The 23,946-nt window shown below is 52.4% G+C and overlaps 8 protein-coding genes across 8 annotated transcripts; 4 read left to right on the forward strand and 4 right to left on the reverse strand.

The window, feature by feature from the left end:
• Positions 1-1,275: 1,275 nt before the first annotated feature.
• NCS54_00786000 (Hypothetical protein) lies at positions 1,276-3,364 on the reverse strand (the record flags this gene model as incomplete). Its single annotated transcript, XM_053153265.1, has 4 exons — positions 1,276-2,226; positions 2,282-2,358; positions 2,416-2,572; positions 2,630-3,364. 4 exons carry the CDS (start codon positions 3,362-3,364, stop codon positions 1,276-1,278), a joined length of 1,920 nt encoding a protein of 639 aa, XP_053009240.1.
• Positions 3,365-5,571: 2,207 nt separating this feature from the next.
• On the reverse strand, positions 5,572-6,956 carry NCS54_00786100 (Hypothetical protein; the record flags this gene model as incomplete). Its single annotated transcript, XM_053153266.1, has 5 exons — positions 5,572-5,659; positions 5,707-5,978; positions 6,030-6,242; positions 6,303-6,524; positions 6,576-6,956. 5 exons carry the CDS (start codon positions 6,954-6,956, stop codon positions 5,572-5,574), a joined length of 1,176 nt encoding a protein of 391 aa, XP_053009241.1.
• A 324-nt stretch (positions 6,957-7,280) lies between these two features.
• Positions 7,281-8,800, forward strand: NCS54_00786200 (Methyltransf-2 domain-containing protein; the record flags this gene model as incomplete). Its single annotated transcript, XM_053153267.1, has 6 exons — positions 7,281-7,466; positions 7,536-7,659; positions 7,721-7,741; positions 7,796-7,910; positions 7,961-8,427; positions 8,478-8,800. 6 exons carry the CDS (start codon positions 7,281-7,283, stop codon positions 8,798-8,800), a joined length of 1,236 nt encoding a protein of 411 aa, XP_053009242.1.
• A 4,274-nt stretch (positions 8,801-13,074) lies between these two features.
• Positions 13,075-14,164, reverse strand: NCS54_00786300 (Hypothetical protein; the record flags this gene model as incomplete). The annotated part of the gene is made up of 4 exons (XM_053153268.1): positions 13,075-13,503; positions 13,560-13,639; positions 13,691-13,784; positions 13,835-14,164. The coding sequence occupies 4 exons, from the start codon at positions 14,162-14,164 to the stop codon at positions 13,075-13,077; spliced, it is 933 nt and encodes a 310-aa protein (XP_053009243.1).
• A 1,657-nt stretch (positions 14,165-15,821) lies between these two features.
• Positions 15,822-17,348, reverse strand: NCS54_00786400 (MYND-type zinc finger protein samB; the record flags this gene model as incomplete). The annotated part of the gene is made up of 3 exons (XM_053153269.1): positions 15,822-16,032; positions 16,089-16,557; positions 17,318-17,348. 3 exons carry the CDS (start codon positions 17,346-17,348, stop codon positions 15,822-15,824), a joined length of 711 nt encoding a protein of 236 aa, XP_053009244.1.
• Positions 17,349-18,564: 1,216 nt separating this feature from the next.
• On the forward strand, positions 18,565-19,320 carry NCS54_00786500 (Hypothetical protein; the record flags this gene model as incomplete). Its single annotated transcript, XM_053153270.1, has 1 exon — positions 18,565-19,320. One exon carries the CDS (start codon positions 18,565-18,567, stop codon positions 19,318-19,320), a length of 756 nt encoding a protein of 251 aa, XP_053009245.1.
• A 589-nt stretch (positions 19,321-19,909) lies between these two features.
• NCS54_00786600 (Hypothetical protein) lies at positions 19,910-20,886 on the forward strand (the record flags this gene model as incomplete). The annotated part of the gene is made up of 2 exons (XM_053153271.1): positions 19,910-20,376; positions 20,427-20,886. 2 exons carry the CDS (start codon positions 19,910-19,912, stop codon positions 20,884-20,886), a joined length of 927 nt encoding a protein of 308 aa, XP_053009246.1.
• A 923-nt stretch (positions 20,887-21,809) lies between these two features.
• On the forward strand, positions 21,810-23,042 carry NCS54_00786700 (Hypothetical protein; the record flags this gene model as incomplete). The annotated part of the gene is made up of 1 exon (XM_053153272.1): positions 21,810-23,042. One exon carries the CDS (start codon positions 21,810-21,812, stop codon positions 23,040-23,042), a length of 1,233 nt encoding a protein of 410 aa, XP_053009247.1.
• Positions 23,043-23,946: the final 904 nt, after the last annotated feature.

The raw sequence follows: 23,946 nt of genomic DNA on the forward strand, positions 1-23,946 counted from the left end.
GTAGCTAGAAGTTTGAGATGTCCCATTGTCTGTCTGCGCGTGTTTGCCCGAGTCCTCGCTAACCTGCTCGGCTACGCACTGCACGAGGTCATTAGGATGCACAAACACCCATTGATACCGCTATCTGGATGCCTGATCCCGCCGATGCCTTACTGCTTGTCCACCGGAGGTCGTTCTCCGCCGTGCTGTCGTTTCACGGCGCCAGTTTCTTCAGTGTGCGGCCAGGGCAAGGACTAGTTATTTTGCACACACGCCATGGGGAAGAAGTGAGCTGCGATTGTAATTCTCTACATAAAATCATACCTAAGAAAGGCACACTCAGACCGGGTCATTCCCTCCCCACGTCTTCGGGCTTGCCAACCCCTTGGTGTGTTGTCGCAGTGGTTGGTAACAGGTCAAGGTAAGGCCTGAAATAAAGAACCTTTCTGCTGGAAATTGCTGAGCTGGAGAGCTTTTCACAACGGCGCATTAGCATAGCGGGCACCGACGTCGAGGAAGTTGACGACGGGCAGCTGACGGCTGTAGTCTCCAAGTGTCATTGCCTCGCTTCTATGCAGCCAGTCAAAGAACCCGTTGCCAGTTCGGTGCAAACACGAGAGATTGAGGTCATCTTATCGGGTTATTGGGCGTGTCGTAGCGAATCGTGATCAGACGTGAGGAGGCCTAACAGTGGCACAATAGACAATACTCCCATAACCAAGTCTTGAATAAAAATTTCGAATTTCCTAGCATAAAGAAGTTCAGAAAACATCATGGTAATGCAGTCAGGCAAAGGAAACAAAGATTCAGCAATCGTCAACCCTTTACATTCCCTCTGGTTCTATCTGTAAAAAACCAAACATATATAATTAAATGGCCGTAGCCCCTTGTCCTCCATCCGCCCTCTTCTTCACCATCGTTGTATTCTCATGTGGACAGCCAGCAACCCCACAATCCCATTAGAGTGAGGAAGAGGTACTGTTGGATGGTTAACAAGTAGCCAACCAACCCCCGCTACACGGGCGAGGGTGATAGCTACAAGTTAACCACCAATAGTACCAACTCCTCACAATAATGAGGGAAGTGAAGCTGCTGGCTGCCCCCAGCAACAGACCTACAACTCCCAATGCACCACAACGGCACAACCTCCCCAGTTGCAAGGTGGAGGGGGGTCTGTGCCGTCGGGTCTCCATGAACTTACTGTTCATGGCTATTATCAAGTTAGAAAGATTTCATGCCAAGTCAAACAAGGTAAACTTACTCGTCCTCCAGGATAGGACACATGCCTGGGTATCTCTAAACCCGGCTTGGCTGCTCATGTGCCCTCTTCTCCCTCATCCTCCGGTGGTGGAGGTCCATGGCCTCCTTGCCGATCCTGTCCTTGTACTCAAGGACGAATGACTCGGTTCTACCAAGATGGTAGAAACCTTCGTCATCCCGAAGGTTCCCAGGGGCCATAATACTATATAGCCCCCGGTTCCAGTCGAGGACGATCTCCTTCAGAGCCCTGACCAGGACTGTCCTGTATAGGAAGTCCTCCTTTGCGGCGCCCTCCGCTGGGAGCGGAACAATCCTCTCGATGATGGTCTTGAGGATGTGGCGCTTCTGGTCTTCGACCAAGAAGGCCCGGCGCTCAGTCATGTACGTCTGGCGTACATTGAACCTCGCAAAGGCACGACCACGGACTTGGTTGCGGGTCATGGGCTCGTCGGAGAACCGGCCTTGCGCTCGGCAAAGAGGCTTGAACTCCTCCACCCACTTTCGATAGGCGGGACGCTGCTTCATCCGTCGCCGGTCGTTGGCGCGGAGAGCCGACTCGGTCTCGTCGGCGGGGGGGACCCAGAACGTTACGCAGTTGGCCACATACTCGTACATCTGGTACAGGTCCCTAAAGGGACCTGCCCAATAACGGGTGTACGGCAGGCCAAGGAAGCCGAGGATCTCGTCTGGGTCCCCGGTGAGCCAGACCTTTGACCTCTTCCTGTCGGCGTCCTCGATCTCCGGGATGCGCAGCCAGAGTCCCTTGTCGTCTACGGTTAGACCGTAGGGCTTGATCACGTTTCCCAGGAGTTGCCATATGTCTCCATGGGCGTGATGGAAGAGCATGTAGTGCAACCGGCTTGATGAGTCGAAGACTTGGACGTCGACCTGGATGTGAAGACGACGCTCTCGTGCTGGGGTGATGGGACGGCTGGACGGGAGATCAGGGGCGAAGCTGAGTCGGGAGAAGGGGGCAGAAACAGACTCCTAAGGTGAAAGTTAGCATTTATTTTTGTCTAGTCTGTCAGTAGAAATAACAAACCTCTTGGGAGTTGCTGTTTTCGTTGGGGGATTCTTCCCAACGCGCCGGTCCTCTTCGGGAGTAGGGGCGAGCGGAGCCTGTCCCATGTCATTAGTCTCTGTTTCAAAACGAGTTCAAGTTAGACAAAAGCTTACCAGACCGGGAGCGTCGTGATTGTCTGGGGGCAAACTGTTCTGGGTCTTGGCGAACGGGAGGGAGACTTCTAGATCTGCCACCTCGTTGCTGGGCACCACTGACATGTCTGAACTCTCGATCAGGAAGGGTCATTTCGAGCTCTGTCGAACGAGGCCACTACGAGTATTGTTAGATTCTGTACAATAAAACTGAGTCTAAGGCAGGAGGACTTACGTCTGGACGCTGATTCGGTTTTGCATGAGTTCCGTCGAAGCGGGATCTTGGAAGGGGGAACTCGGTAGGAGTAGCAGCGTTGGAGTGTGCAGAAGGAACAGCAGGGAAAGAAGGAAGAGTTGGAGTAGTAGCAGCGACAGGAGTAGAAGACGTAGCGTAAGGAGAAGCACTGCCAGGTGAAGGAACACTGTCGTAAGGAGAGCGGCCGGCAGGAGCAGAAGCGCCAAAGTGAGCAGAAGTGTTGACTGGAGCAGAGAAGTTGGGATAAGACGAAGTGTCGATCTGAGCGGAGAAACTGCGAGGGGTTGGAGTATCGATTTGAGAAAAGGTACTGGGGTGAGAAGAAGGTCCGGCAACAGCGTACGTCGGCTCTTGAGGGTTAGGCGAGTCGGAAAGGTGTTCGAGATCGCGAGGCCAAGGGATAGCAAAGTGAGCAGACGGTTCCTGAACTCCTGCATCTTCGATAACGGCTGTAGCTCCAAGAACAGCGCTGATGTGATCAAGGTACTCCCTTCTGGTGTACTCGTCTCCTTGGCTCTGGAATCTGGGACCCGTCACGAAGACGTCGACGTCGCCAAAGTCCTGCTTTGCCGGTCCCTCGATGGGGAAGCGAACGACGGAGAAGGCCTTAGAAAGCCGGTGCTCCACGCGTCTCTTGACTTCATGGTAGACTGAACCTGGCATCCGCGGCGTCTGCAGGGGAGGATTGTGGTTTGCGAAGGCTTTGCCACCCATGATGACGGATAGGCAAACAGCAAAGGGGGAGGGAGAAGCTTGTGAGGGAACAAAGAGGGCAAGCAGAAGAGGAACACGGTACGGGCTTGGTGGTGCGAGGGCTTGTGATTGAAATGTGAGGGAGAACAAGTGATGTTTTTGCGAACGCGATGACGCTCGAGGAGGGGAAGATAACAACAAACGAGACTTGTAGCAGACGGGGAAGATGGTCGCTAGCAGAACGTTGTGGTATCTAGTATAGAAGAGGAGAAAGAATGAAGTGTTTGCAGAAAGAAAAAGAATGTGGTCGCTGAAGGGGAAGAATGTTTCGCGGCGTGACTGATTCAGCGTTGGAGGAGAGAAAAGGTGAGTCAAGACGAGGTGCCAGAAAGTTGGGCTGGTAGTGGCTGAGGCGGAAGAAAAGTACCATCTGTTAGAGGGGCCGGGCGACCTACAGCGATCATCTCTACACAACAGTACCGCCACACTGCCATCAGCACTAGAACAATAGCATCCAACCCAACACTCGAAAAGACAAAAAAAATTCAAGATGACTTCCGAGGAGAACAAAGAATGGTATGCCTGGACCTCCAAGAACTTTTGTATTGGATCCTGGGCTCTTTTCCTCTTCGTTTGCTACATGATGATCTGGCTGGGCATCTAGGATGTGCCTGAGTGGCTGCCGTGCCTGCGAGCCATTCGCATGACCAGACCCATGTACCGTTAGGTCTGACACTTCAAGGTATGAAATCTCATTCAAAAGTTGAACAAGGCATTTTTCTAACTGGTGAGATTCAGGGGATCTCTTCAAGTTGCGGTTCGAACGAGAAAACCGTCCCCGACCTCGTCGTCGTCCATCGACCCCTCGAGTTTTTTGATTTCCCTGCCTCGACCATGAGCAGAACGAGCACCGTTACCACCCAGCGGCGGCCTATGAATCCTCTGGAAGCTTCAGGAGAACATGTGGGATGATATTGGTTCCTGTATTTAATACAATCGAAAGTAACAGCGTTGTGCTGCAGGAGGCAGCCGAATAGCACTCTTTCCCACTCCATGGCACTGCCTTGCCAAATTCTCTGTGAAGATTAGAATCGCCCTGAACCCATTTTGCAATTATCTAAGGTCGTCAAAGTTCATTTCAGTGTTGAAACAGTCCCAGGTTGCCCGACGTCGCGCCAAAGAAAAAGTGAAGCTTCTCGGAGCCCCCACTGGACCCTTTCTCCCGGGCGCCTGCAGACTGCAGGCTGCGGGGTTTGCTCTGCTTGTGCAACCGTGGCGCCGTTGCATCAAAGATATTCTTCGACTGGCTCTACCATGTAGTTTCTAGAGTGACACCGTGAGTGGATAGAGAGATGTGTGACCCTGCCGTGTCACTATTGTAGGCGGCATCCATTGCTGCTGGCGTCTTCAATGCCTGCCTCCAGTGGTGACAGGTGCTCTGGATACGCGTATACCGACAGCATTAAATCCACGCTGTACGAAAATCCGGCTGGCTCAAGCCTTCTGTGCTTAGAGCTCCGTCTGCCATAGGGCTGGACCCTTCCCGCCTACCTCCTCCCTTCCGCCAGCCATCGTCAAGGCCACTCTCCTTTACTACCTTAATCCTCGGTACGACTTCCGCACAAAGACTTCACGTCACCTTGAGCAGTTTTTTGGTCATTCATGTCTGGTCTCGAAAGCTTGTTCCTCAAACTATATAGTACCGTACATGGAGCGCCGTAGACCAGACGAGGCGCGAAAAGTATCGAACAAAAAACTTGAGCCTTAAATCCGTCCCAGTCAACTTCCCTATTCCTCCCTCGGAATCAAATGCAGTCGAGGTCCGACTTGGACTTCTAGACCATGTCCCTCCCCGAAGCAAGTGGAGTTACCGCCCAAGACTTGGATCCTCCCCTGATACTACCCGAGTCAGATACAGATACCGTCGTCCGTAGATGGTCAGTCAGTATCTGTCTGTGTCTGCAGTGAATGCAGAAACCATTCGGGAGTTATCGTCCAAAAATCAGATCCTTTGTCCCCGAGTCTTGGCGGAGACCCTCGATGTTAGATCGTTAGTCTCTGTCCATGCCCGCAGTGAATGTAGACGCCTTTCGGGATCAACGCCAAACTTTCAACCTCTGCCTCTCTGAACCAACGGTGCGAGATCGCCATTAGATCATGGGTGGATCGTCATTACCACCTGGTGGCCAGCAAAGCCCCTTGACCTCCCCATCTTCCCAACCAATCCACTAGACTTTTTCGCGGACGACGGGTGGCTTCTCGGGTCGCGGACCGCATGGCTTAGCATCCAGAGGCTTTCTACCGTAAATGACGTAGCTGGACATCTGGTCAGCTCTGTGGTGCAAGGGGGGCAAGTGACTTACAAGGGCATGTAGCTGTGCATGTTGGGGTTCAAGACCTCTGTCTCGGCCTGGGCAAGAATCTCATGGTAGTAGGTTTGATCACCACCAAGAGCGTTCTGGCACATGTTTCTGAAAGTGGTCATGGCCTGGTCGCGCCAGTTGAGCAACTCAAAGTTTCCAATCTTCTGGAGATGAGGGTTACTGGGCCATGGACCCATGGGCAGCTTGAGAGCTCGCTCGACGACGTTGTCGAATCCAGCCTCCTCGAGGTATCTCTTCCAGCGGATGGGCTCCTAGCCCGAGACGTTTCGCTGCTCTGCAATCTCGAAGTTGAGTTTGCCCACCTTGACGTAAGCAGAGTCCTTTGGAAGGGTACCGTCGTCGGAACGAAAGTCGGGGACGAAACCAGAGACTTCAAAGTAGGCGCCGGGCTTGAGGGCACGGTAGACCTCTTGGATGAGGTTGGGCCAGTCGTAGATGGTCATGGTGAGCTCACGGGCGTGGATGAAGTCAAAGATGGACTCGCCCCAGCGCCAGTCGACCTCCACGTTGTCGATCTTGGTCAGGTCAGCATGAGGAGGGTCAACAAGGGGTTTGGGACTTGTCGGACAGCGTACCTTAAAGCGAACGTTGGGTGGAACAATCTTGGTCTGGAGTGGGAAGAGATCGACTCCGATGATCCGAGCAGAAGGGTAGAGCTCGGCCATATCAACAGCCCAGATTCCAGTGCCAGTACCAAGATCGAGGATGGTCTTGGGGTACTTGGGCAAGGGAGACAAGTGCAACTTGTTGTCCAGAAGCATCGTGTACTTGCAGTGACCGAGGTCATGCTTGACAAGCTGCCAACGGCGTTAGCCGATGTCAATAACAAACAACAAGGGCGCACTCACCTCGACATTGTTGCGGAGTGCCCATCCCTGGTTCTGAGTCCAGGTATCGTCATGATTGGCGTCTTTCTGGAGCTCCAGGCGAACTTCCTGAGCAATTTCGGCCAAGTGACGCGTCATGATGCTGTTGGGGTACATGCCTCGAGGCTCGTAGTCAACCCAGTGGATCGGCTCGATGTAGGTGACCTCAGCAGTCAGAGGAATCACCGACATGAACTCGCTGATCCGAATGTGCGCAGGACGATCAAAGACAACGTTAGCAGGTGCAGAGGAACTCGCCTCTCCGTTCTTGTTGTCGCTGTTTGGGTCATCTTCCTTGCGCTTGCGACGGAAGATGCGCGAGACGCTCCGGAGGAGGGCACCGGGCTGCTTCTTCGGCTCCATGACTTCACGAGCGACTTTCCCCCTTGAATCAGGTTGAAATGGTGAAGCTTTCGAGGCTGTTGTTATTGTCCGCGTGCTGTGGCGGAAGATGGTGCGGGATGGAGGAGTCCAGAGCTGCAGGGGATGTTTTTTGAAAACCCCTCCCGCTCGCAGCAGTATTGCCAGTGCCAAACCCAGCAGCCCTGCTTCAGTGGACTACAGGGCCCTAGCCATGCATTTTCCTCCTATAGAATTCCTAAAAAACCAGCCTGTACTTGCTTGTTACACCGACGAGCGTACGGTACAAAGCATTGCCTTTATTCTCGCTGCGTTTACCTTGCCACTATGGCCCTCCCTAGCAAACAGGAAGTCAATGACCTTGTGAATGGCCTTGCACAGGCTGCTCAGGCATACTCTGATGCTCCGGACCTTAATGGGTACATGTCACGCGTGCACGTTCTGGAAAAAGCCAGGGTACTCACAAATGCCCTCATCACGCCAGACCAGAAACCAAACTACCATGGCCTCAATGTAAGTCAGGGCCCATTCTACTCCGTTGCATGCCTCTTGCATGCAGACGATCGCTTATACCGTCTCTAGATCGCAGAGCTGGTCGCCATCCGAACCTTCATGAGGCTCAAGGTCCTCGACGCTATCCCCGCAAGTGGCTCCATATCCCTCAAAGACCTCTCCCAGGCCACCGGCGTGCAAGGCTCTCTCCTCGGTGCGTTTGATTTTCTTTAATACCTATGTCACTGTCCCTTCCACTAACATCCATCTTCTAGAGCGTATGGGACGCGTCCTCGGTCGGTTCCTATCCAACTCCTCTCTTCACCGCCCGTTCTGACAGCCCACTCCAGTCGCTTCCGGCTTCCTCGACCAGACCGAGCCCGATGGCGGAGAGTACAAGCATACAAAGTTCTCCCTCGCGTACATCCTGGACAAGCCTGCCCCTGGGCACTTGTTCCTCGCCATGTAAGCTTCCCCTGAAACCTGGGCATCATGGTCGGGATCTGACCTCCCAGGTACGACGAATGGTTCAAACACATGCACAACTTTGACGACTACCTTGTCTCGAAGGGCAAATTTGAAGAACCCCAGGACCCCCTGCACAACCCGTACACTGCCTACTACAAGCAGGAGGGAACTCCTGTCTGGAGCATCATGATGCAACACCCCGAGCGGTTCCAGACCTTTCAGACTGGTATGTCAGGCATTGACGTTGCAATTCCGGTGACTGGTCACTTTGACTTTAGCTCGCTCAAGAATACTGCTGAAGAGGAGGCCAAGGGGGTCGTGGAGCTTGTCGATGTCGGGGGCGGCGAGGGACTGGCTCTTAACAAGATTCTGGAGGCTCACCCTGACCTCACACCCAAGAATTGTGTACTTCAGGAACGCCCAGAGGTTATCCGACTTGCCAGGAGAAAGGAGAACCTCCCTGAAAGCGTCCAGCTTGTCGAACACGACTTCATGGAAGAACAGCCCATCAAAGGTAGAAGCACCAGCCAGTTGCACAAGCCCGTCACTAACACGAGACTCCAGGTGCTAAAGCCTATTTCATGCGCATGATCCTTCACGATTACGCCGACCCAACCAGTACCCGAATCCTCTCCCGCCTCGCTGAAGCAATGTCCCCCGACTCCCGAGTCCTCATCTGCGAGATGGTCCTACCTCCACGTGTGGGAGAAGCAGACTTTGCTTCTGCTGTCCTTGACCAAGCTGTTATGACCATGGGAGGCAAGGAGCGAACGGAAGAGGGTTTCAAGAAGATTCTGGAGGCTGCCGGTCTCGAACTCGTCCATACCTGGCGCGTTCCCGGGGTCCCTGGTGGGTGTGTAGAGGGGAGACTCAAGAGAGCATCTTGATGTAGTTGCTCTAGATCAAAGGATTGTCGAGTTGGATACTTGTGATGGCCGGATTCTAAAGAATGTCTATTCAAGTTGCTCAAGACTTGGTCTCTTTTTGGACGCGGGCTAGCTTACACCTTGACAACTTGGCCTTTTTCTTTTCACCCACATCTCTCATACACCTTGGAAAACCACTGGCAAAATAATTCGAGGTTAACTTGCATTCTATTTCGCTCCCTGAATTTCAAAATATGCTTCCTTTTGATTGGGGTAAGACCTTCTGAGAAGACTCTGGCCAGTGTTAGCGCCCCTTCACACTGAGCAATAACCGTCAAGGGGATAGGATCCGAAAATCACTCTGCATGGTAATTATCCGGACTTGAAAGGATAAATAATATTAAAAAGTGCCATTTGTGTCGTTTTGGCTGCAAGAGAGAGTTTGATGAGGCGGGAATCGAAGAGTGTTCCCACTGCAGCATGCGGCCCGTGATACCATCCACGGATCATGGATGGTGGAGTGTTGTAGATCAATTGGTGCCCTGCCCTACAATGTGCTGATACTCACCCTGTGTTCATTTCAACTTTTTAAATCCATGTGATCTGGACCTAAGGTAGTTGAAGAATACAGGTTCAGTCGGGCTCCTCTACGCATCTTAGCTATCCCTGTCCACTTCCCCGATCTGCGGCAAGGTCTGGTCGAAAAAGGCACCAACACGAGCAAGCACAAACGAAACAATGAGTCAATGTAGTACAATGCAGTTAGACTTGATGTTGATGTTGTGTTGATAACTGTGTCCTTTGCTATAATGCATGGCACTCGCTGTCTTCATGACAAGGGAGGTGCTCTACTCAACAATTCCGACAAACCAACAATGTACATTTGTCCCTGACCAGCAGTGAATCCGTCCCTGAAGTCCCCAACCCAATTGGCCCATCGCTCCCGGTCATCACCGTTTGCGTTTGTGGTAGATGTGCAATGTGTACTGTGCTCAGTTCTGTTGTAGCCGTGCTAGAAGGATCTCTGCGTGTCTCTTTCTTGAAAGAATCCGACAACATTCTAAGAGGGGTTGGTTGTAGATCGTTTCGGATGTTGCGAGAGGAATGATTGTTGTTGTTGTTGTCGTCAGTATCAATGATGTCTCCAAAAGAGGCCAGCAGCCACAGTTTCTGGTCTTCCTGGTACTGCGATCTGTCTCTGTCGGCTTGAGCCTGACCGTTGACCCGCACATGGAGAAGGTATTTGTTGACAAGGGGATCATTCTGCTTCCTCTTTGGATCGTCCTTTTCGACGTCGGTTGACATGGCCAGGGCAGCGGGGCTAGCTGAGATAGGAACTGGGCCGGGAACATGCCATCATGTATTGATAACTGTGTCTTTTGCTGTTGTGGCTGATGGCTCAGTCGTCTTATGATGAGCGGCAACTGCAGGATAGCCAAGTTGGCTTTGGTTGCCAGAAAAATAGGGAACGAACGATGAGGCAGCATACTGTTGCTGGGATCCTGGCGTTCATCTGCGCCGCGGGCATCTGGACTGGCCGAGCTGAGAACGGCAATGTGTTCTTGTTATAGTTGAAGCCCGGCCCTCGATGGGATAACTGAGCTAGAAGACCGAGACGAGAACGGCTTGGGGAAAAGGAGTGGCCGAGGCCAGGGAGCCTGGGGCATCATGGCTGGATGGGGGAAGGTCGCGTACGGGAACGCAGGCTGAACGGCAATGTGTTCTTTATTATAGTTGAAGCCCGGCCCTTGATGGGTTAACTGAGCCAGAAGATCGCAGGCTGAACGGTCATGGGATAAAAGTACGGGCCGAAAGACGACGTGGGGTATCGCGGCTGGAGGTTATCATTGAGATGATCCCCATTCAGAGTCTCGATGGAAGATCCGGCTTCCTAGTCCGGGTCGAGGGTCCCATTTGAGTAGTGAATGATGGGCCCGTCGTCCTCCTGAGGTTGGTGTCCCCAGCAGACCTCACAGGTCTTCTCAAACGTCTTGTCGTTCCCACATCAGAGGCACGTATGGACTCGTGGCAATCCCAGCTGCTCTTTGACGCTCTCGGTACCAGGAGGCCAAATATAGTCCCTCTCGGACTCTGTAACCGGGATGCAGTCGAAGCAGATTCCCCACCAAGATGAACCAAAAGAAAACAAGACAAACCAAAATAAACCAAAACAAAAGAGGAAATAGAAAACAGGAAACAGGAAAGAGAAAGGGGAAAGAGAAAACAGGAAACATAACACATGGTGAACCAAGACAAACCAAGATGAACCAAGACAAACCAAAACAAACCAAGAAAAACAGTGGTGTTCTGAGGCACCGAGTGCCAAGCGAGGAGATTATGTGGGGATGGACAATGGCTTTTGACTGTCAGTTACTGCTGTAGAACTCTTTCCACGTCTTGGAGCTCTTACCGCATCATGAAATGCCCTGTTGCCCTGTAGGCAAGAAGCCGACGGCTGAAGAGCGAAAGGCAAGCAAACGCCCGGTCGTCTGGGGCTCGTTGTCGAACTGGGGAGGATCTCCGAGAAGCCGGCGGAAGCCCCCTGAAACGAGTGGTGGTTGGGCCCCACGGGCGAGGGGCGGATGGAAGAAGAGTGCGCCACGAGGTTTTCTATCGTGATCGAGGGAGATGGGAGGGGGCTCCTTGCCGACACCAAAATAAACCAAGACAAACCAGAACAAACCAAAATAAACCAAAAAGAAGGAAGACCCAGAGGGAACGACGGATGATTCTCGGTTGTCACAGTCTGCCGAGGCCGAAAACGGGGGAGACCTTGTCGATTGGCTTGAAGAAGGCAAACAGCAGCCGAGCAGTCACAAGGGCCGCAGGAGCCCTTCTGATGGGGAAGTCTTTTAACATTCCCCGGAGGCAGCCGCCTACGCGATAGGGTGTGAGCATGTGAAGAGGGAGCAGAGAGAGCATCGCGAGACGAACCTTGTGGGGGAGCTTCTCGGGGGCCTCTAGCCATGACTTTGGCTTTCCAACGGGCTGTAAAGCCCTTGCGCTTCGTGAGCGCAAGCGACGAGAATTTCTATTCCTTCTATCCAGTTAGCTACCTGTACTATCACAAGGGGGACCGAGGAAAGGAGAGACGGGTACTTACCATCGTCTTGACCTGGTGGCCAGCTTGGCTTTGGCAGGAGATGTCAAGGGCCGTGGTGTTCGCAGTGATTCAGAGCCGGAGAGAGAGGAGCAGGCGAGGAGGATGCGAAGAGGAAGCAGACTTTAGGAGAAGCGTGAAATGCAGCACGTCGAGAATGAAAACCATGATGCTGGTGTGCGAGGTGGGAAAATGAGGTTTGTGGGAAGATTTTTGTGCGGGCGAGAAGGAGGAAGGAAGGAGATGCACCCGTATGGCCTCGTTTACAGTCATCTAGCCCTAACTCCCGCGCACGATTAGGGCTACTGCCTCGGGGCTTCTTCTCCGTGCGAGCCTCTCAGGGGACGGCGAGGCTGGTGAGGCTAGAGGGGGGGCATACGGGTGGCAGGTCATGTGCCGAGTGGCTGAAGGACTCTACGGGCACACATTGAGGGAGGCCACGCTCGTTTGAGGCTCTGGTCCCTGTGGTCGAAGTGCTCGAAGCTTCTACGATCGATTGTACGGGTACCTGATACCATTTCGGCACGCACTCGTGACAAACACGACTGTGTTCCTGTATGCTAGTCCCTCATTGTCACTAGAAGGACTTTGATCGATCCTTGAGGCTTGTCCATGGGCGTATGTGCGCCGCAGACTGTATCTCGCCGATGTAATTCCCCGGAGAAGCTGCTCCAGGTCTTCTGTGCGCTGTGACCCCCCTACGGTTGTCTGCTAACTGACTTGCAAGTCTCCCACTTCTCTCTCACTTCTAAATTCTTCCCCTTCCTCGAATTAAGATGCGAAATAGGTTTCAAAAACATCCCGGCACCGTTCAGACGTCGTCAAGACTAGCAGCGCCTTGCATCCATCGGCTGCGGCCATACCACCTCTATCACGAGGCAGAACGATTGCTGATAGGGCGCGCAAGCCTCCTATCAACACTGCACTGCACTTCGCTGAACGAATTCGCTGTCTCGTCGAAGCCTCTAGCGTCAAAGGCGATCGAACGGATATTCAGGGGCTAACCTGCAGCAGCCCTCTCCCCGGCCATCGCGTCGTACTTCACGAACAGCATCGAAGCTACCAAAGAAACCCTCAGGGGCCATACTCTGACACCTTCTCAATTGTCACTGCGACCTTCAGGGGCGGTTGCTTTAGCAGGTGCTCTATGTAAATCAAACATCTATTACATCCAAAAGATTCTCCCTACTCTACTTTAAAACAACAGCTCTGAAATGGCCAAGAACACAGGGACAGCCGCCAGAGCAAGACCTGGGGCCAAGCCAGCAGCACCATTGCCAGGAGCGGCTGTGGCTGTGGGTGTTGAAGTCGCAGCTGACTCGGTCTCTGAAGCAGTCGAGGCAGATCCAGTCTCGGTTCCAGTCGCGGTTCCCGTAGACGCTTCTGTAGCCGTTCCAGTAGTCGTAGCCGTGCTCGTGCTCTTACTTCCCTCCCTAACAGCTTTCTCATACTGGTCTACGACGTATTCGACCACCTCGTCGCCATACTTGGACACATACTCCCCATGCACATCCTCATCACTACCTCGATCGCAGTATGTATCTCCCGTATCGCAGTAGGAGCGAATAATTCCAGTCTTGGTGTACTGATCCTCGCACAGCGTAATGTTGGTGCGGGCAAAGACCTGTAATCCAGTCAGCCATTGGAGACTATAGCATGGTGTCACACGGCCAGACTTACGCCGTTCTTCTCGCCGGTGCCCTGGTTGTATGACGCGTTGGCCACGTGGCTCGGGTCTCCGAAGATGATGATCGCAACGACTGCTTCAATTAGTTACTGCGGTATGCGGGTTCTCGATGTGAGATGCTCACCGCTGTCTTCGACTAGATCCGTAGAAATGGGCTTGTTATCTGGAAAACTGCCGCCGCTTCCGCCACAAAAGGTGTCTGTAGCAACTTGGCCACCCTGCATGGCATTAGATATCGTTAGAGTTGTACGAAGAACAAAAAACTGACCTGAGAGTAGCCAAAGACTGCAATCTTTCCATCCGGGCACGAGCTGTGATAGTTGGTGAGGAGCTCAGTCATGGCTTTGACACCGGCAGCCTCAGACTCATCGTAGTCTGGGTCAAGGAACGTTGCTGGATAGTCGAGAGGTTCGACAATGGAACCCTTGACGCGGTCGGCGACATCCTCAGCGACCTCTCCAGTGATGCCAGCGCCTTTCTCCTCGCCTGTGCCTCGCGCGACAACCAGGTACAAGCCATCGGCACATTCCACATTTTTGCTTTTCTGGGCGAGAGCGGCGGCGACAAGTAAAGCCGAGGGAAGAGTAAAGGGACGCATTTTGAAGGGAGAGGCTGAAAGTGTCGCGTGAGAAGAGCGATGGATGTCTCTTTTTGATGGACGAGAGAAGACGTTGACAACACGAGACTTTTGCAGACGAGGCCAGCTGAGCAGATCAGATGCAGCTGAGAGACGAGCTGCCGTTCTTGTCCTGGGTGGGTTCGTTATTTATTTGTTGGTCTCGCCCTCGTCCACGCGTCCAAGCTCCCCCGGAGCTTGGCATGGGTAAGGAGACCTTTTGGGCCGGTCCATCCGGGATGAGTCGCCAATGGAGGTTTAGTGGCCCCCGTAACCCCGCAAGTTGGTGATTGTGCCCCTGGTCCCGAGGTTCTTTTTCGATCTTTAAATTGAAGCTTGTGAGGGAGGGGAGGGGGGAGATTTCATGCGGAGGCTGCCGGTATCCGATATGCATCTTGCTTGTCTGAGATGGACGGCATGGAACGCACGCAAATGGGTGACATGCCATGATGTTACCACGTGTTGGGCTCGGCTCGGATCGTTTGGAATGTGGCTGCATGACAAAGGACGTTAGTTAGCGGGTGACGTCGAATTAGAGTCAATGGAGCCGTTTCTTTGACGGGTGACAAACGTTGAATTGGCTTGACAGTTGAACCTTGTTGCAGCCTGATCTGCATTCACAGAGAGTGCCTTGCTTCTTTTGCAGGCGGTGATGCCGATGCCTGCAGTTTGCAAGTCAAGGTGGCTGGACAATTGAGACACGATTGATGGCAATGCTGGAGGGGTGCCTTTACTTGTTGCCCAATGGCAGAAAATGCCTGCCTGTCTGCCATGCCATTCTCCCACGCCCAATATTTCACCCTTGAACGTCTAAGGTCAAAACACCACAAGTCGCAGCATCTAGCTTTCTCACCAGCTTCAACCAAGGCCTTGACCATCATAAAGCATACCCGCATACTGCAGCCGAAAATCGATAGATGATCTGAGCCATTGGATTACTTTTTGCGCAGAGGAAACCCGTCTTAGTTTTCCCAGCCACGTGCGTGGTCCAACGTTTGGTGGGCTGAAGATGCAAGACCCCGGCCACCAAGGCAGAGAAGGCAGCTGCAAGGAAATACTGAAAAGAACGCATTGAGCAAGAGAAATTAATTTTGGCCTAGAGATTTTACCCCTTTCTTCGATAGCGTGTGGGCAGTTGAACGGGCTGACTGCCACCTGGCGCGCGTTTGAGCCGATGATCTGTCGAGATAACCAAGGAACAGCATATCCGAACACCTGCGGTTTGTCAAGGTTATTACAGCCAGGAAGTATCTGGGCCAGACACATAATGGAAAGATTTTCGTGGCAGGGGGGGCATGCACAATGTGCTGGGTATGTCCCCTTCACTTTGTGTTGCTTCGATTTTGAAACCTGTGATCTTTTCTCCTATGCCTAAAGCTCCTTGAAAATATGAGGGGGGACGTAAAATCGTCACCAGAACTGCCTTTTCAGTCTCAACTTGCGAGTTTGTTCCCTCTTCTCCACGCCCGCTCCAGATATTCCGCTCGCGTTCCCTCTTCATAATCTGAGTCACAACTCTGTACTTCGGGAACGGCTCATCAGGATGGAAGCTAAGTTTTGATTATCAGCGACTGTCATGGGTCATCGGAGAAAATCAATCACATACAGAGGAGTAGGCCAGGTGGCAAGATGAGAGAAATCATTCCATGTACCACTGCGCCCCGAAAGAGCCATCGTATGGCCGCGTAGGGCAAGTCTCTTTGTGAAGCTTCCTATCATGCTCGAGGCAGCCCTTACTGCAATACCGAAAGATCCTGCAGCCCTTGCAGATTATACGGGGCTTCGGACTCCCGCAGGTGATGCACGTCTTGCTGCAGCAATGTCTCGCTGGAAGTTCGTCGGCCGAGTGTCTATATATACTGCGGTCAGCTCATGTTAAACAAGAAGACAAGTAGAGACTACTTACCCAAGGCCGTTTCCAAGTCTGGGATCTCCTCTTGCACCCCGGGTCCTGTGGCGAGAGAGCGTTCTCGCGTACATGGCTTCAAATATCCAGCGTTTGCCGTTGTTCTTGTACTCCTCGCAAGCGGTGAGGACTTGGAGTTGGTGGAAGGGGGAGACGAGGTGGGGTGTGAATGCCTTGGCGAATTCGAAGTGCACAGGGGCAATGATGGCGCCAACCTTCATGGCAGCAACAACAGCCAGGATGTAAGTGTAGCGTCCAGCTCCGAGAGTGCAGGGAGAAGGCATGTAGCGAGCAACAATCTCTTCCAGGATGGCATCGAGCAAGCCATTGCCGAGCATCTCGGCGACAAGCTCCCTGTCCTCGACCAGGGGGCGCCAGATGGTAAAGGCCCGGTCTTCGTCTCCTTCGGCGTAGGCGAGTAACTCTCGAGCAATATCGTCAATGACTTGACCAAAGTACTCGGCATCGTCTGTGTGCAAGATGTTGTATCCCTAAGACATCATCTTGGCAGCTTGATCGATCGGTGGAAGGTAGGAAGTGTGTGAAAAGGTGACAAGTCTAGGGAGCTCAAGAGGGGCAAAGAGGAGAGTATATAAGAATGCATCGTGACTGATTCAATGCCGAGCAAGGCAAAGAAAGGCATAATGTGAATCTGTAATAATTCCAAAACGGGATCAAAGGGCAAACGATGCCAGTGGCAGAAAATGAAATCGGCAAATACGGTTGGCGTTTGAGCAAGCGGCCAGCACAACGGAGCAAACCGCCCGAGGGGCAGTGAATCAGCGCCGATAAAGGGATAAGTACTCGCCTAGAATCTCCCACGCACACAAAATTCTCTGCCTTTGTTAAAACGTCACCCGCTCTCTCTCCCTTCCACTTTGATCTCCCTCCACAACAAGCACCACTACCCAACATCAAGATGGCCTCATCCAAGTCTGCACCAGCTTCTCTTCCTTTAAAATCATCTATTTTTCCTTGTCCTTCGCGTATCATGCATCATCACAAAACCACATCGCCCTCCTAGGCCGCACCATCCTGAGCTGCACCCCCAGAGCAACACCAAACTCATCGTTTCCTTGACGCATCGGACGCGCTTGCAAGAGGCTCTACATTTACGGCCCTCTGCAGGTTTGCAAGAGGCTCTATACGAGCTGGGTTTTCTGCATCGCACCAGTTTCCAAGAGCTCCTCGTGAGCTAGGTAAGGACACCCCCCCACCTTTTCACTCACGATAGCTAACCACATGTTTTGCAATAGACATCCCTGCGAGCCTCATGTTCAGGACTGGGGCGGTTGCGGGCAGAAAGAGAAGTGTCATGGCAGGCTCAGCGATTCTTCACAAGTCGGGCCTCTCGCATTCTTTCTGCCTGCGGCCGTTCTCTTTCATCGGAGAACGAGCCCGCTGTGTGCCGAACTGTTCGGGAGAGGTGAGTACATCCGGGATTCTTGAGTATGGCTTCGCTAACAGCTTCCAGGCGCTCTTCGGCTTCAACCACTCCTTCCAAGGAGGTGGGGTATACCCAAGGTCCCCAGTTTGGCCTCACGACGGGGGAGAGGGAGGATAATCTTTCGGTTTGTTTTGGTTTGTCTTGGTTTATTTTGAGCTAGGATGTTCCTAACCCCAGGGCCCCCTCTGACTCCCACCTCACGACTGCGGGTCGTGCCCTGGGGTTAAAGACGGGAGTCTATTACTATGTGGTTGATACGGATATATTGACGGACTGGATACTTGTTACATTGTCGGTCTTCTGGCTCAGTTATCCCACCGAGGGCCGGGTTTCAACTATAATAAAGAATACATTATTGTTACATTGTCGATAACGGTGTCGGATCACGACTTGGAAGGAGAACTGGGGCTTGATACCAACATCGAAAAATTAGGTTCTTTGTTGTCAATTTGTTGTTATCAATCATGTCTCCAAAAGAAGGCATCGGGCACAATATCAAAGAACACAGTAATCAACACATGACAGCATCAAAACCCACTGCTCTGTGGTCCACATCTCTTTCACGTGTTTAAACCTTCGAGTACAGTGATTATCTACCTGCATGTTTCTGATCGTTATCGTGCTCGATGAGGTCATGTCCTCCAGCCCAGCCAGCTCCGCCTTGGTGAAGCTATCACAGCCACACAGAGCTCAGACATTGGGTTGATCGACAAGGGTCAACTTAAGCGCGTACCCCGACTCAACCAATCAGAATGTCTCATCCCCTTGTCCCAGGGCTGAAAATCCCCTGGGGCGGAGTTGGGATCCTGGGGCATTGCTGACGATCGACACTTTCACTTCCACATCGGGTCATTTGGAGCGCTCCATCGGAATTCAGAGCTCAAGAGCTATCTCGAGCTCTCAGTATTTAAGAGCTTACGACCCCGCCAAGAAGGAGGTATGTTTGCATCATCAAAGCATTGATATCCAAAACCTCTTCTCACTATCTTCAACACCAGCATCTCAGATCTACACATCGACACCTTCACAATGGGCCACGGCGACTCAAAAATCCCCTCCCCGCAAATGTCCCTCGAGTCCGCTCAGAGGGGCGTCCCCCCTGTCATCCGCGCCACCTTCAAAAAGTCATGGACAAAAATCATCGTCCGCCTCGGCGAGCCAGACAAGGACCCCATCTACTGCATTTCTCTTCCTCAAGGCTTCTACGGCAAGATGATCATGCACGACGGTCCCGATCCCGACTCCCCAGCCCTCGGTGGTGCCAAGCCAGACGGCTGGAGGGTCGACTTCAATATTCAACTCCCCGCCATCCCTGGCACCGACGTCGCGGAAAGCGTCGAGATCTTGCGCCACAAGAACAGAAAGCCTGAGAGATATTGGTTCGGCTTGCAGGTTGGCGAGGGCGCGAACCGACACGTTGAACGCTTCGAGTGGCGTCGCTCCCACGGCAGCGAAGTCAAGAGCGTAGGAGAGTCCAAGTGGGGATGGAAGCTGGTACGCGTTGGTAACATCGTGGACGACCCGAGCGACGACGCTGAAGCTTCTGGCGAAGAACCAGACCGCCCTGATGGCTTCACGAGCGATGGAAAGGAGGTTGTCGCCGTATGGGCTGACAGTGCTAGCTGGAAGAGCATGACAAAGATTGGAACGTTTGAACTCCGAGGGAGCGGTCTCACAGGAGAACTGGGCACACAATGGGCACTCATGGCCCTCTTGAGCTGCATGTGTCAGTGGCAAGCGATGATGATGGCATCTTCGACGACGACAGCAGTTGCTGCGGCTTAAGGTCGTAACGGACTTGATTTGCAAGGGTATTCATTGGGAGCGTTTGAGAGCATGGTTAGGAGTTGGATGCATTGATGAGCTTATAATATCATGGCAAAGCGATTGACTTCAAGTTACGATACATCAGTTTACACACGCCGCATTTAACAGTTTCTCTATTCCGCAATTCAGCCTTGTCATTTTGATTTCCGTACCCCAGTCACCCCATGTCATGATCTCCGGAGCCTTCTAAAAGCGGTGGCAGCTCCGTGAATCCTACTGCAACCCTGCAAGCCTCGAACGTCTTGGCAGCACAATATTCTCCAACTGTGCCTCTCCAAGTCAGTGCCTAAGCCATCCGCCTTACTCTGAGCAGAAATCGCCGGGTTCGAGGCCCTTTTAGCCCTGCGGTGTGCCTGTACAGCGAGAAGAGTTGAGCTCTTAAAAGGACCTGGCAACTCGGACCGTCTGGACCGTCTGGATCGTATAGTAGACCATGAGCGTACGATAAATGCTTGGCCTTGCTATAAGGCTCTTTATTTAAGCCCTAGTGCCCCAAGTTTTCTCCCAAATTCTGGCTCAACTGCGGAACACCAAAACCACCGCCACAATGCCGTCGCTCACAGAATACTTTGGCCACACCATCACCAACTTCGGCCCCCTCACCACAACATTCACAGCACCGTCATCATGCGCCACCGAGACGACTGACCGTATCTTTTACGGCAACGCGACCAACCTCGCCATACAATTCGGAAACCCCAAGTGCAAAGGCGGGTACGTGGGGGATTGCATGCCCTCTGGTTCGGTATACGATGACTACGCGACCTCGTATTGGGAGCGCCCCATCCAGGCATGGTACCCCTACTTCTCACCCGGGCTGGTGTGTCCCCAGGGCTGGAGCACGGTTGGCACGTTTGCTCTTTCTGGGAATACCAGTTCGGTTGATGCGAGTGGTGTCTTTACCAAGGATCCGCTTGATGGCTATACTGGCAGAATGCAGCAGTGGGTTGGCCCTGAAGAACTCTGGTCCAATGCTTTGAGGCCGTCTGAGACTCTTGCGTACTGTTGTCCAAGGTAAGTCAAGTCATGCTTTGAACATTGCAACTAAATTGATGCAACTATAGTGGATATACGGGTGTTGCCGGAGGCGCCTGCAATTCCGCCCTCGGCCCTCATGAATCATTCGAATACAAGTCAGTGTGCAGAGCCTTTTACCCAAGAGATGCCATCACCACGGTCTACACAGTCGAGGGCACCCCGGTAACGCAAGGGATCTACTCTGTGGCGCCAGTGACGGAGAAATACACCACCACGACAGTAGCCATTGCCGATGTAACGGGTAAGGAAGAGAAATGGGGCGATTGGGTGGTTGCCACGGTGTATCCTGCGGTTGTCCTTGTCTATCAAGAAACGGACATTGCCAAGGCAAAGGAGCAAGGTGGAAGCGAGGGCGAGGACAAGAATAACAACAAAGGCGGCGACGATGACAATGCGGCTTCTACATTGTCAGCTCGGGGAATTGCTCCAGTGCTCGCGGTGGCTGTTGGTATGCTTGCTGGAGCTGGCTTGTTGATGCCTTGGTGAGCTTGTGCCCCGATATCGACGATGGTATATGAGGTATTTAGAACATGCGTGGCTACGAGAACATGATTTGATGGAAATGGATGTATACGAAGATACCTTGACGTGTAGCATGAGGATCGCTTAGATGGATCTGATTATTCTACTTAGTTTTAATGTCTCATCTTTTACTTTAGTTGTATTTGCAAGTGGTCACTAGGTTTTAATACCATTTGCCCCTTTTACATCTTCCTGTCTGGGTATCATCATTTTCGCGGACCTCCTTCATAGACCCGACTCAAATCTTTGTCTCATCCTTCCGTTGTCTAGCATCTTCTCAGGTGCCTGTTCTTTAGCCTCAATATTATCTTTGAGTGACCTAGACAACCTGGCCTCTCGACCAGTCTCTAGACACCTCGACCGCCAGATTTCCCAAAGTATTTCCAGGCCAGCACGCGGGCTAGAAGCTCAACTCGTTGCTTATCTCAAGTCTCTGGTCCCTCTGTAAGTACCTTAAAGAGATATATCATGCGACTGATCTTGACCGTTGTATTTTCCGTGGAGGCATGGCTTGCCCCTTTCGTCACGACTCACCTCCTCCCAGTGCCAGATTTCCCATCATGGAGCTAGCAGTCTGCACTATTATATAGGTCAAGTTACTCATTGAAAACACATTTAGCCTACTCGGTAAATCTTGAACCGAGATACCTCGCCGATCTGTGGGGAGGTTGTTGCGGGGAACCCTGAAGTGGAATGTTGGAGGTCGAGAAATAGCATGAAGGCCTTTTTCCGATGCCCGGGTATTCACATCCAGGTTTTCTCGGGATTAAATATTCCGGCCATAGAACAGTATCCTTCCCAGTCATAAGTATATGAGGCAACTTGATCCCGTCCTTGTGATTCTCTGAACTCCGTGAACAGGTCAACCGGGCCTCGGTAGAGAAACCATGCGTCTTCTTTATGTGTTTAGCTTATGGGCTACCTCCCTCATCGCCTTGGCCAGCCCTTGTAAGACGGATGAAGACTGCAGCCTGAACGGCATCTGCACACGATCACCCAAACACCAATCCAATGCAAAGGGGCGCGCCAAAGTCTGTCATTGTGATCCAGGCTGGATTGGTGACGATTGCGGTCGGCTCGACCTTGCCCCTGCAACACGATACACTGGCTACAACAACACTTATGAGCCTCCAGGTCCCGATGACTTCAACATCTGGCCCAATGCTTCCTGGGGTGGTCGAATCGTTCAAGATCGTGACAACGCTTCCATCTTCCACCTCATAACGGTCCAGTTCACACATGGCTGTGGACTCAGGGGTTGGCGACCTCACTCCTACATCATCCGCGCTGAGTCACATGACGGCCCTCAAGGTCCATATCACTACGCCGATGAGATATCTCCCAACTTTCGTCACAATCCAGACGTTGTCTATAGCCCGGCAGACGATAAATATCTGCTGTACGCCATAGGTGTCGACTATGACAAAGAGTACACAAAGTGCGAGAGCATCAGCTACACGAGATGGCCAAACAACATCTCCGTTTCCACCGCAGACGACATTCGCGGTCCTTGGTCTCCTTTCGAGGTAGTTGTCAACAGCGACCGCCCAGCCGGCATTCACGCAACAAACCCCTCAGCTTTTCCCCTTTGGACGCCTAAAAACCCTACAAGCGAGATTGTTCTCGGCATGAAAGACTACTCCATCTTTACAGCCAAGTCGTGGGATGGTGACTACAACCTCAAATACCAAGCAACATGGAATGTGTCGGAGCGGGAGAACCCCTGGTGGACCGAAGATCCCTTCTTTTGGCGCGACAAGCGCGGAAACTGGCACTCGATCAACCACTGGCTGATAGACTACGTCGAGCACGACGGGCAACAGTGGCCGCGAGTTGGATCCCATCTCTTTTCTCGCAAGCTAACAGGGCCGTGGCATTTCAAGCTCCAGGAGGCGTTTAGTTCCAACGTCACATTTACCGATGGCTCATGGCAAGTGTTTAAGCGCAGGGAGAGGCCCAAGTTGTTCTTTAGTGACGATGGGGAGATGACGCCGCTGTACATGACGAATGGGGTCCAGGAGATGAACCAGACAGGGGCGGCGTTCACGCTGATTCAACCGATTGGGAAGAAATGGAAGAAGTTTGAAGAGAGTTTGGGCTTTGGAAAGGGTAGCAGTTGAAGCTTCTTAGACGTTAGTATCAGCCTTTGTTCTCAACTGTCAGTTGCATCCGTATTGTGCCCTCTTTTAAATAGATGCTGTCGTAGGCTGGCATTTCGAGCACTCAAGCAAGACTTTGGCGGATGTTGGAGCCTTGAGACAATACATTTACCCGCAATAAAGGCTTTGAAAGTTTTTCATCCTTTCCATTGCGATTCGCAAGCTCAATGAATGTTCCTATATTCTCGATGAGAGTCTTCACAGCCAGCCGCGGCAGGGTACTGATGCTAGGACAAAGGTCGACATTCCACAAACATTGTGCTATCCAGACTCTATTTAACTATCATTCGCTTGCTTATTTAGTCCCTGTTGCACGATCTCCCGACATGTCAGTCTGCAAGAACAAAGTTCCCTTACTCATCAGCCAGCCATTGACTTCCCATTGCATCCTCCCCAAAACATCATCAAGAAACATGAGTTCCCTCCACTACCCAGAGGATATTCTTATCGAGATCTCGCAATACTTGTCCTTCAGCTCTCTTCTTGCCTGGGCGCAAGCCAGTCGCGTTCACCATGAAACACTCACAAGAGCCATCCTACACAAACTAGGCCCATGTCAGTACCCAGCTATGAAAGAGTGTGATCAAGGTGTCCCCTTCACAGCTTCTTTCAACTCACGGGGTAGGCATTATGTTATGAGGCTCAACGGAGGAGAGTCACAGTCTACACCCCGACTCTCCCGGGGCGCCGTGCTGATCTGGGCCGCTTCTCAGGGACATATTCGACTGGTAAGGAGTGTCTTGTCGATGCAAAAGATGGGACCATGGATCAACACGCCTATCCTCAGCTCCGGACACGGAACATCTCTGGGCTCGTTTGGCGTGACACCCCTCCACGCCGCCGCCAATGGAGGCCATACAGATGT

This window comes from Fusarium falciforme, chromosome 6, assembly GCF_026873545.1.
Source record: "Fusarium falciforme chromosome 6, complete sequence".
Taxonomy (NCBI): Eukaryota; Fungi; Ascomycota; class Sordariomycetes; order Hypocreales; family Nectriaceae; genus Fusarium; species Fusarium falciforme.